Genomic DNA, 12,018 nt, shown 5'->3' with positions numbered 1-12,018 from the left:
GGAGCTGTGCCAAGGGTGGGGTGGGCTCCCAGTCAGGGACCCTTCACGTGGTTCACACACGGAAGCAGGGAGGGATTGTGGGTAAGAAAAAACTCCTAGACCTGATGGCAACACCAGCACTGCACCTTTTTCCCCCCTGAAGAGGAGCTGAATACTGAGACTTTCCCCCTGAAGAGGAGCTGAATACTGAGACTTCCCCAGCAGGTGTAAGAGCGGCGCACTGTGGAATTACGCTGTACAGAGTGGAATACTGCAGCAGAAATCATTCTGAAATGCTGAAGAGTGCGACAGTGTGAAATACAAACTCACAGGAGAAACTGAAGAAAAAGGACAGCTGGAATTTGCACAACACTGCCACCTACTGTTCAAAGCCAAAACAATATTTTTTCATTTAAGCCACACAGCACCAGTCACACATACTAAAATCTTACTACATGCTAGAAAATTTGCAGATATTTACTTTTTAATAAAAAAATTAATTTCATAAAATGTATTGATCTTTATAACTACTTCATAGATGTAAAAATACGTTGATAAAATAATTTGTACATTTACACAATTTCATTGATGAAAAAAGGATGAGATTAATATGCTTAAAAAATGTAGAAGAGTAAAACTGCAAACTGATAGAATTACGCTATGGCTGAATTTTAATACAGTTTAAATCTTTACCTTCAATACACATTTTACAGCTTACAGCAGTTACCTGGGGAAGCTGTGTATTAAAACTAATTTGCTTGCTGAACACAAACATGCAAAGTCCAAATCCACACTGGAATAAAAACATCCAAAAGGAGTTAAAAAGGTACAAGTAGTCATTCATTTATTTACACCATTTTAAAGTACACAATTACAGTGGCAATACAAATGAGGGAGGAGAAAAATCATCAACGGGAGTAGAAACTTCCCATAATTCCAATCAAAACGGGAGCGTGAGGCGCTGAGGGTTCCGTGTGACAGGGTGGAGTGGGGGGGCCCATACAGACACCTGTGGCCAAAGGACTGTACTATGATGTCACACTGTTAACACCAGTGGCTAGCATTGTGATGTCATACAGCAGACAACTGCTGGCTAGTACTTTGATGTCATACAGTAGACACCAGTGGTTAGTATTGTGATGTCATAATTCAGACACCGCAGAGTTGATGCTGAACTGTTCCTTCACTGGAACAAAACCGATCCCCTGGCATTTGGGGAATAACAAAATGGAGAACAGTCTGACAGGCCCAACCAGCACCCCCCCCACCCCCCCTCGTCTGAATGGCAGGAGATTTCACACCGACCGGCAGCATCTTCGGTCTAAACACACACATGGCAACTGTACCTAACGCCGCACTGCGTCATCATATAGCACATCCTACTTATGACAACATAACATAAGAGTTCACCATTACCCCTTCCCAAACTACAAAAGACTATGTCCTACAACAGTGAGTCTGATATGGAGTCACCTGACCAACAGAAGAATCCTAGAAACCTTGTACATGTTACTCACACTAGTTTTATTTTTAACCCAATCAAACCTCCTCAAGAGCGCCACGGTTCTGAAATGTGGGTTTGGAAAGCAGAGCGTTCTATAGGCTGAGGATGACACCCAAGGGCTCTGATTGGAGAGCTGACTGCAGAAATTCCCCTCCTTCACAGAAAGGAGAGTCCTTAGTGACCTGGCAACCCTGAGGCTGAGCAATCCAAAGACAGGTTGAAGCCAGAGCTTTACCGCCCCGCCCCCGCCCCCGACCCCCCTGCCCCCCGCCCAGGCTGGGACCCCCTTATTACTGAGAGAAGCTCAGCCCTAAACAGAAGGAAACATTTACAACTCTATATTACAGACATCTTCACAGCTTGGAATTTTTAAATCAAAAAAACAAAAAATGAAAAAAAAAAAAAAAAAAAAAAAAAAAGATGACCCCCGCCAGCCCGGGCCACAAAGCCCCCCAGAGGGAAAGGACACACACGTGTGGGGGGGGGGGGGGGGCGCAGGACACACTGGCGTCTGATTACCCCCTCCCCCTCCCCACCCCCACAGCACGGCGGGGGAGTCGTGGCTATTGTTAAGCTGGGGCCACAGTGCCGACAGGAAGAAAACACACACTGATGTTTCATTTTGTTTGATTTTTCCTTAAACTGATAAAATTGCTCTTAAAATTACAGAACCCCTGCTTTTCTGAGGATTCTTTAGTCTTTGTAGAAAAAGTTATTTCATTTTTTAAATATTCTGCGCAATTCACAGTCAAAAAACCTTTGTACCGACAACCGATGCATCTAAAAAAGAAACTGCAGCCTGTAGAATGTCAGGTCTAATTCAAAAAGAGAGGATTGTGGGAAGGGTGGAGTCGATCAGAGTAAAGTCAGATTACTGGCGCGGGTTTTGCCCGCCGCGGGAGGAGAGAACACAGCGGAGGCGCGGGGCCTGGCGTGGCAGAGACAGGCTGCCCCCTGCTGGAGGAGCAGGGGAGCGGGGGCGGGTTCAGCCTGGTGTGCGTGCTGTGCAATGTCTCCCCCCGCGCAGAGGAGGCGCTGTAGCTCCGCTGCGGCTGGTTTTTAAGAGGAGGAATGGGCGCGGTCGCTCGGGCGCTGGCTGGGTCTGGTTCTCTGCGGTCGTCGTGGGCGTCAGGTTGTTGGAGGAATAGTTCTGGTGGGAGGTCAGCCAGGCATCGTCTAACCGCCATGGGGGGGCACTGGTCCCCTCACCGAGGAGCAGCGGACTGGACACCGCCGGGGGCCACGCGGGACAGGACCTGCAGCGCAACACACGAGCAACTTAGAGCGCAGAGCAGCTACTCACAGGGTACCAACACACACACAGCAGCTACTCACAGGGTACCAACACACACACAGCAGCTACTCACAGGGTACCAACACACACACAGCAGCTACTCACAGGGTACTAACACACACACAGCAGACTCACAGGGTACTAACACACACACAGCAGCTACTCACAGGGTACTAACACACACACAGCAGCTACTCACAGGGTACCAACACACACACAGCAGCTACTCACAGGGTACCAACACACACACAGCAGCTACTCACAGGGTACTAACACACACAGCAGCTACTCACAGGGTACTAACACACACAGCAGCTACTCACAGGGTACTAACACACACAGCAGCTACTCACAGTTCCACTCACAGGGTACCAACACACACAGCAGCTACTCACAGGGTACTAACACACACACAGCAGCTACTCACAGGGTACTAACACACACACAGCAGCTACTCACAGGGTACCAACACACACAGAGCAGCTACTCACAGGGTACTAACACACACAGAGCAGCTACTCACAGTCCCACTCACAGGGTACTAACACACACAGACGCATGCAGAAATAAGTACAACTATCATTTTCTTTTAATATTTTATGTAATACAGAAACAAGGAAGTAAAAGTAATGATGTTAATTCTTAAATAGCAATTATAAGAATTATTTTATATACACTTCTTGCATTTTTCCCCCATTATCATAGGTATTTACATTTTCTTGCTATTGCTTCCAGTAGCTACACATTGCTTAGCAAGAAAGCAGCTGGTCATTTAAAGGCAAAAATTCATTTACGGTAATTTTGGATGTTTATGGAGGAATTGCAGATGATTTACTATTCAAACTCAGATATACCGCCTGACATACCACAACCAAAACCACACACACACAAAAGCCTGCCACCGCCAGCCCCAGCAGAACAGTGGGGTGAGAGTAACAGGCCCTGTGAGGCACAGGCACGCCTGATACAGGTGAAAGTGCACCTGTTCAGTACGGGGCTTGAGAGGAAACTGAGTGGGGTCTGTAACCACGGTGACGAGGGCAAATCTAGGCTGCAATCTGAGAGCGAGACATAACGAAGACAACGTCCACATATGGTCATCTGGATTAGAATCATGCAGCCAGTGTCCTGCGCGTGTAACTCAACCTGACAGAGATCAGAGCCAGGTGCTGGAGTGAGCGGTCACAGCCCCAGCCAGAGAGGGGCACTGCTTTCCAGGGCAATGCACCCAAACCACGGAATGGACCAGGCCCGAATGGACCAGCCCAAATGGACCAGGCCCGAATGGACCAGGCCCGAATGGACCAGGCCCGAATGGACCAGCCCGAATGGACCAGGCCCGAATGGACCAGGCCCGAATGGACCAGGCCCAAATGGACCAGGCCCGAATGGACCAGCCCAAATGGACCAGGCCCGAATGGACCAGGCCCGAATGGACCAGGCCCGAATGGACCAGGCCCGAATGGACCAGGCCCGAATGGACCAGCCCAAATGGACCAGGCCCGAATGGACCAGGCCCAAATGGACCAGGCCCGAATGGACCAGGCCCGAATGGACCAGGCCCAAATGGACCAGGCCCAAATGGACCAGGCCCAAATGGACCAGGCCCGAATGGACCAGGCCCGAATGGACCAGGCCCAAATGGACCAGGCCCGAATGGACCAGGCCCGAATGGACCAGGCCCGAATGGACCAGGCCCGAATGGACCAGGCCCCACGGGCCCATTCAATCCTGACATCACCTTAGGATTTAGTTCCATGTCATTTCTGTGTTACACAAATCTAAAAATCTACCTCAAACTCACGGGACAGCCGCTACTCTGGATCTGATCCTCAACAGCTGTCAGTACACCCCTTACTCACAGAAAGCTACATCCCAGCAAAATACTCAATAATGCATACATGAATTATTTCTGGTAAATATAGTTATGCTTGTTGAAGACTCATTTAGTCCAGCTCTGAAATGAATGCACCATCTTGAATTTTAGATATAAAATGGTTAACTGGATAAAGGACCAGTTATACAGACGGCTAACCTAACTGCAAACCATAGCAATGTCAATCTGTCACCTGTCAATCAATGCTGACATAACACAAATTACCATGACTTGCCTTTTTTTCTTCAGTATTTTCCTGACAGATGGTAGATGTGATTTACATTTGGGATTCCGTATAAAACCGTGTGACGGTACCCATCGCTACCTGAGAGCAGTTTTAGTCATCGCGGAGTAAGCACTTCCTGTTCATTTGCGCCTGAATTTGCAGTCTTACAGTGATGGTTCTCAGTGCTACTGGGGCTTAAATGACTCATAGGTACATCTGCAGCGAACCAGAACACAAATCATTTGGGGGAAAAGGTCATCCTGCAGTTGCTGGACATTGCACTTCTTAAGGGCTTCGTACAGGAAATACTCCTCACTGATGTCATACAGGAAATACTCCTCACTGACGTCATACAGGAAATACTCCTCACTGACGCCTGTCCACACCGGCGACCTCACATCGCCCCAGACTCAACCCGCATGACTAATCCCAGCGTTCCGTCTCTCACTACGAGGTCCGCGGTGGGATTTAATTTAATTTATTACAATGAGTAGTTTAATTGGTCCTTTGGTAAATTGGGGGGGGGGGGGTGGAGGGGGGCACAGGCAGGAGGGAGAGGGTGAGGAAGAGGAGGGTGGTTCCACTCAAACTCCGGACCGTAAGCTGTGTCGGGCCGATCGGAACAGTGACACAGCTGCGGGGGCCATGCAGGTGTGGGGGGGGGGGGGAGGGTGGTGGGGGGGGCATGCACACCCCAGGAGAGGGAAGAAAAACCACTCATTTCCTGGGACACGTGCAGAACCCGCTGGATTTGCAATGAGAGGCAGGTGTGAGACTCCAGCTGTGACGCAAGCCAGCGCCACTTCATTACAGAACCAACTGTGTCCTCAACAAAAGCCCTTCTGTGACCTCAGACACTCATACTGCCATTACAAATGGAAGGACCTGATTGGTAGAAATGCCCCATGTGACCTGCCTACACTGAGGAGAGCTTTAGAACAGGGGACCCTCCCAGAGAGGGCAAACACACACACTTCCTGGACTGAGTTTTCCAGCGAGTCCAACACAAGCCTCTCACACTGCGATGGCCAGTGGGCTGGGCGTACACAATGCGTCTCCCAGACTACAGATGCATCATGGGAAGCCGTATGCAGTCCTCTGGTTCTGGAGAGCTGAATTATCGCACAATCGCCCACTGCTGCTTCCTCACAATAAAAAACCCCTTTAAGGCCTGAGATGACACTCCTAATCAGGATGTTCTCAGCTAAACATTCTAATGCTGATGTCACGATCACAACTAGTAACTGGTGAGTTACAGATTACACTGACTTAGAATTTTGAAAAAAAAAAAAACTATTATAAAAAACCTATTCTTCAAAGGGCTGGAAAAAAAAAGAACCTTTCAAATAATCAGACTGCATACCAGCCCTCCAGGACCTGTGACATCACTTACACACATACATATCTATAAATAGTGATATAATGTGTGCACAGTAATATCGACAGAGGTACCCCCATACAAGTTGTGGGAAGTAAATTCTAGAAAGTGGTAACAATGATTATCCCCCATTTGTACTGTAGTTGGCGCTTAACAGTGGCATCTACAAAGAAGCATATACTATGGATAATGTGATCTATGACGAACAACTAGAGGGAAAGCCCCTGGTTGCATTATGGGTAATGTAGTCTATAACAATACACTCACCCAGTGCTGCGTTCAGACCAGAACGTGGCGAGCAGCTAGTTGCCGTGGTGATCGAGGGGAATGCTATTCTGAGGTGGAGGGGGGGGTTGGGGGCAGGGGAAGGGGGGAGGGGGAAGACAGCCATTTGTGAAGAAGAAACCAGAGAATGTAGCAAAGCATGAACTCCAAGCAGACACACGTGCTAAGCTCGTACTCCCACTCAATCTTCTGCTTACATCTGGAATGGCCCATGAGTTCATAATCCAACCTTTGGTGCTGGAAGAACATTCAAGAAACAACCACTGGCATGTTCGCCACACTGAAATTTATCTACTTTTCCTAAAGAACACTGTGTGTGCCAAGAGGAGCTGGTGGGTTTAGCCCCCATGAGAAAAAGCACCTGGAGGCCAGCGCCCGGAACCTTAGACAGCAGTGTTTCCCTCGGACATGGGCGCTCCAGTAAACACTAAAAGATTTGTGGGAAAAATGGCTTTTTACTCCCAAAGATAATACGGATGTAGCCGAATGAGAAATGGAAAAGCTTGTATAAATTCACATCTGACGCCAGAAATAACCCTGTGTTGAAACGCAGGCTTGAACAACGACACAGTTACACAGCCTGCGTCTCTCAGACCCGTCTACCCTGCACCGTACCACCATGCAACACCACCTAAACACACGGGCCATTCAGGAGGACCCAGAAGATGATCTGCACATGGGACAGATCATTCACTGCACCTGCAGTCTGAACAGGCAATGCACTCGAGTAAACTTCTAAACTGTTGTTTATAAAAATATTTTTTTTAAAAGCACATGGCCAAAGAAACATGCACCACAGCAACTGAGATACAGCAGATATTAATGCTAATGGATAAAAATACAGCCTGCTACACTAGCTTAGCAGGTAATATTATAGAGTATAATATTACATATTATTGATTAGCCTGCTGGCAATGACGTTAGTTATGATGTCAGTTAACAGCAAAATTAAAATACGTTTGGCCAGGAGTGTGTAAGACCCTGAAAGCCATCGTTGTGTACAGCAGTAACGGGCCAAACTGAACTCACTGTCAGCAAGAAGAAAAAAAAACAAGAAACAAACTTGTTGACATATTGCCTCTGATGTAACTGAATCTGTGCTAATTTATATGCGTTATTCATGTGTATTACAGGTTGGAACAAGGACGAGGGTCGAGGGTCGACTGAAAGCAAACCTCAGAATGCCTGCTCTTTTTTTAAGCTTGTACAATAGTACAGTGCAGTGATGTCAGTGAAAGATTTCTCGCAGTTCTTGCAGCGTTACAGTACAATTTTAATTCTGCTCAAACTGAGCAGGGCAGGCGTGCCAAAGCAGCCGTGTCCAGAACACCAGGGGTTGGATTACCAAAACATGCAGGCGGACACGCTGGCCACAGCAAACGTCACCCAGAGCGCTCCATCTCCCTTCCCAATATTCAGACCCCCTCCACCCCTCCCTCCCCCGGGACAGCAACCCCTGACTAGATCACTGCACACATCCCGCAGAGCAGCAGTGAACTTCAGTTTCAGCGTGCACGTCAGCTACTGGAGGCCCAGCACGCCTCTAATTTTTGTCCAAACTTTTATTTAAATTCCTTAGTCTGGCGTCACCCTCCATTTGGCATTTTCAGCACAGCTGAAGGCTGCTTGTGTTCCTTTTATGTTACTGAAATGCATTGTGGGAAATAATTTAGCGCAGGAGTCACTATTTGACAATTTCAAGACACGGTAAAGACCAGCATACACCCCCCAGTCCCCAAGATAGAGTTTCAATACCCAGCTTCAGAAGAAACGGTAGAGCAGTAAACATGTTGAGGTGTCAGTACATATCCATCTTTTGGTCCAGGTGAGGTCAGTAGATGGATCTGGCCCACTGAGGAAGGAGTCAATCTGCCTCAGAAAACTGTTGCATTTTCTACTGCTAAGTCCATGTACCACCAACACTGACTTCTGACCTCTCAACCATTTTCAATTTCCCCAAATACTTTACCGTTTAAAGAAATTAGCATCATTATTCACCAAACTGTCCAGTAACTGGCTGCTGCCTCTACCCGCCCCCCACCCCCCCCAAGTAAAATTCCCAACAGACGATGACAGACTTTCTCCACTTGATATTCACTGGAAGCGTGTTTACTGGCTTCTGTTCAGGTGACTTCAGAAGCACGCCCTGGTGACGAGGGGGGCGGGGGGCGGTCCCCGGGGCGGGGCGGGGCGGGGCGGGGCGGGCTCGTACCTGTGACGTGGACATGCGGGAGGGGTCCTGGCGGCCCGTCAGATCGGAGGAGGAGACGTTGACGGGGGCTCCGCGGTGGAGCCGCATGCTGACCTTGCGTTCGCGCTCCGCCCCGGACACGGCGCGGGGCGAGGTGTTGGCTGCAGAGCGCGAGAGAGAGCATCCGTTTAGAAAACACCCACCAGGGCTCTGCAGGCACAGTGTGATACGCACCAGCAGGGGGCGCCAAACAACAACAAGCACCAGAGTCACAGATTCCAGAGTTCAGACAAGTTTGCCAGAGATCGACTGCTCTCTCAGGAATAGCAGTATGTACTATTCCCTCTGGACAACCAGCCCAAACAGCCGTACTAAGGGTGAGAATCTGACTACCTTCAAACGCAGACTAAAGACTCATCTCTTCAGGCTGCACCTCTCCCCACCCCTCCCTAGCCTATAGTTTAGCTCAATGTACCTAGTTAGGCTAATGCGATCACGTTAGTTTTTATTTGGCAGGATTGTTTTTGTCTGATTCTGATTAGGCAAAATGTGATTTCAGTGCTAGTTTTGTACTAGGCAGGATTGTTTGTTTGTTTGCTGAACAGGTTACCCTACAGGGTTGGAGTCCTGATCTATGTGGTCACTTCTGGCACTACGATCTTTACTTCACTCTAGTGTGTTTTTCTGCACCTCTGCACCTTGAACTAATGCACTTGTTGTACGTCGCTCTGGATAAGAGCGTCTGCTAAATGACTGTAATGTAATTTAATGTGCTCACCGGTGTGTGAGGTAGGGGTGAGGGGTGCGGGCGGGACGGTGTGCTCACCGGTGTGTGAGGTAGGGGTGAGGGGTGCGGGTGGGGTGGCGTCCTGCGCTCCTCTGGGACGTCCCGAGGCGGTGGGGAGGCCCCGGGCTCCGGGGTTCCTGCTGTGCCTCATCCGCTCCTCCCGGTCCCTCCGCTCCCGCTCAGCGTCCTCCGCCACTCTGTTAGCACCCTGCGAGGAGGAGGAGGAGGAGGAAGAGGGGGAGGAGTCAGACACCGAGTCAGACACCGGTGCTCAGACAGAGGACCCCGCAGAGTCACACACAGCAGGCTGCCCCAGATACCCCTTCAGCCCTGTCCTGGGACACTCACAAACTTCAGCATGTTCCAGTCGAACACGTAGTCGTAGGAGAAGCCCTGTCGGTGGAACAGGTTGCGGAAGAGCTGGCGCAGGTACGAGTAGTCGGGCTTGTCGTCGAACCGCAGGGAGCGGCAGAAGTTGAGGTACGTGGCGAATTCGGCTGCGGGGGAGGAGAAGCAAAACCCCATCAGAAACCCTTTAAGGTGTGAGGTCACAAATACGTGATTAGAATGCTCTTAGCTGAACATTCTAATGCTGATGATGTCACAATCACTGCTGGTGACTGACAGCAACGGAGTTCTAGAACACTGAATTCTGAAGAAAAAAAAACATTCCAAAAAAAAAAAAAAACCGACTCTTCTAAGGGTTAAGGGCGGACTGCTCTCACGCAGAGAAAGCAGGCTACCGACCGCACCAAGCGCACAGAAACAGCGTGACTCACACACCGACAGGGCCACACTGTGCGACACGCACATGCAGGAGCACAGGAGGAGGTCACAGGGGCGCAGGTGTACAGTACGCGTGAGTCACAGCGTTTAAATGCACACGGGCACACAGAGAGCGGGAAGACAGAGTCACTCCAGGACACTGTGCAGAGTTACTCATCGGGGTGTTACTCAGTGTGTGAGCCAAAGGAACGCTACTCACAGGGTAGCCCTCGCAGTTAAAGCGAAGTGACACTGAGAGTGTGTGAGTGAGCGTGTGTGTGAGCGTGTGTGTGTGAGCGTGTGTGTGTGAGAGTGTGTGTGTGTGTGTGAGAGAGTATGTGTGAGTGAGCGTGTGTGTGTGAGTGAGCGTGTGTGTGTGTGAGAGAGTGTATGTGAGTGTGAGTGTGAGTATGTGTGAGTGAGCGTGTGTGTGTGAGTGTGTGTGTGTGTGTGTGTGGGTGTGTGTGTGTGTGAGAGAGTGTGTGTGAGCGTGTGTGTGACTGTGTGTGTGTGTGAGTGTGAGAGTGTGAGTGTGTGAGAGTGTGTGTGTGTGTGTGAGTGTGTATGTGAGAGAGTGTGTGTGTGAGTGTGTGAGTGTGTATGTGAGAGAGTGTGTGTGTGTGAGTGTGTGTGTGTGAGAGTGTGTGTGTGTGTGTGTGTGTGGGTGTGAGAGTGTGTGTGTGTGTGTGTGTGTGTGTGTGTGTGTGTGGGTGTGTGAGTGTGTGTGTGTGAGTGTGAGTGTGTGAGAGAGTGTGTGTGTGTGTGTGTGGCGCAGTACTCACAGGGGTAGCCCTTGCAGAGCACCTCGATGGGGGTGGACATCTTCTTCTCGCTGATGCGCTCGTACTTCTGCCTCTTGGTGGCGGCCTTGAGGCCCTGCCAGGGCAGGGAGCCCAGGTTGAAGTACATCAGCACGTAGCCCAGAGACTCCAGGTCGTCACGCCGCGACTGCTCTGTGGGCCGGGAGGTCAAAGGTCAAAACGGGCGCTAGCACTCAGCCAATCGCGGGCGTGGCTTCACAGAGCACTTTCATGTTGCTCTTGTATCTTCATCTTGATGTTGTAGCTCTCCCTCATATCTCTTGTAATCATTCCTCACTTCTAGTTTATGACATGCCGTAACTTTACTGCCCCCGCCTACGCTGTGTGAAACAGGCTTGATGTTTATGGCTCTAGATAAGATACAATTCTCATGAAGTATCAGTTATCTGACCTGTGTTTGTTTTTGTTCTACTTACTTTCGGTACGCATTTATTGTACACTGCCTTGGATAAATAAAATGTAGCCTAATATAATGTATAATGTAACGTACTGTATGTACTGTATAATGTATTGTACTGTAACATACTGTAACATAACGTAATGTATAATGTAACATACTACAATGGAATGTACTGTAATGTACTGTAATGTAAAGTAATGTAACAATGTAATATTCTGTAATGAACAGTATATACTGTAATGTAATGTAATGTATTATGTAAGACAATGTACTGTAATGTACTGTAATGTATTATGTAATGAACTGTAATGTATGATGTAAAGTAATGTAATGTACTGTAATGTATGATGTAATGAACTGTAATGTATGATGTAATGAACTGTAATGTATGATGTAAAGTAATGTAATGTATGATGTAATGAACTGTAATGTATAATGTAATGTACTGTAATGTATAATGTAATGAACTGTAATGTATGATGTAATGTATGATGTAATTAACTGTAATGTAT

General features: G+C 48.6%; 1 protein-coding gene across 5 annotated transcripts in view; it reads right to left on the bottom strand.

The window, feature by feature from the left end:
• Positions 1 to 2,345: 2,345 nt before the first annotated feature.
• LOC118216807 (casein kinase I) overlaps positions 2,346 to 12,018 on the bottom strand; it is a 24,414-nt gene continuing 14,741 nt past the window's right edge. Inside the window, exons 5-11 of one of the 5 annotated variants that reach the window (XR_004763074.1) lie at positions 11,068 to 11,238; positions 9,869 to 10,017; positions 9,560 to 9,728; positions 8,755 to 8,894; positions 8,298 to 8,394; positions 6,525 to 6,592; positions 2,346 to 2,739 (exon numbers count right to left, since the gene is read on the bottom strand). Coding sequence is in view for 4 of the 5 variants with exons in the window: in XM_035398315.1 (XP_035254206.1) it covers positions 6,537 to 6,587; positions 8,755 to 8,894; positions 9,560 to 9,728; positions 9,869 to 10,017; positions 11,068 to 11,238 (680 nt within the window). In the remaining variant the exon portion in view is untranslated. Of the gene's footprint in view, positions 2,740 to 6,524; positions 6,593 to 7,714; positions 8,395 to 8,754; positions 8,895 to 9,559; positions 9,729 to 9,868; positions 10,018 to 11,067; positions 11,239 to 12,018 lie in introns of those variants that run through there. The other 4 variants (XM_035398316.1, XM_035398315.1, XM_035398314.1 and 1 more) reach the window with 4 other exon arrangements.

The sequence above is a fragment of the Anguilla anguilla genome, chromosome 17, assembly GCF_013347855.1.
Source record: "Anguilla anguilla isolate fAngAng1 chromosome 17, fAngAng1.pri, whole genome shotgun sequence".
NCBI classification, from domain to species: Eukaryota; Metazoa; Chordata; class Actinopteri; order Anguilliformes; family Anguillidae; genus Anguilla; species Anguilla anguilla.
This window is presented reverse-complemented; position numbering and strand designations above follow the sequence as displayed.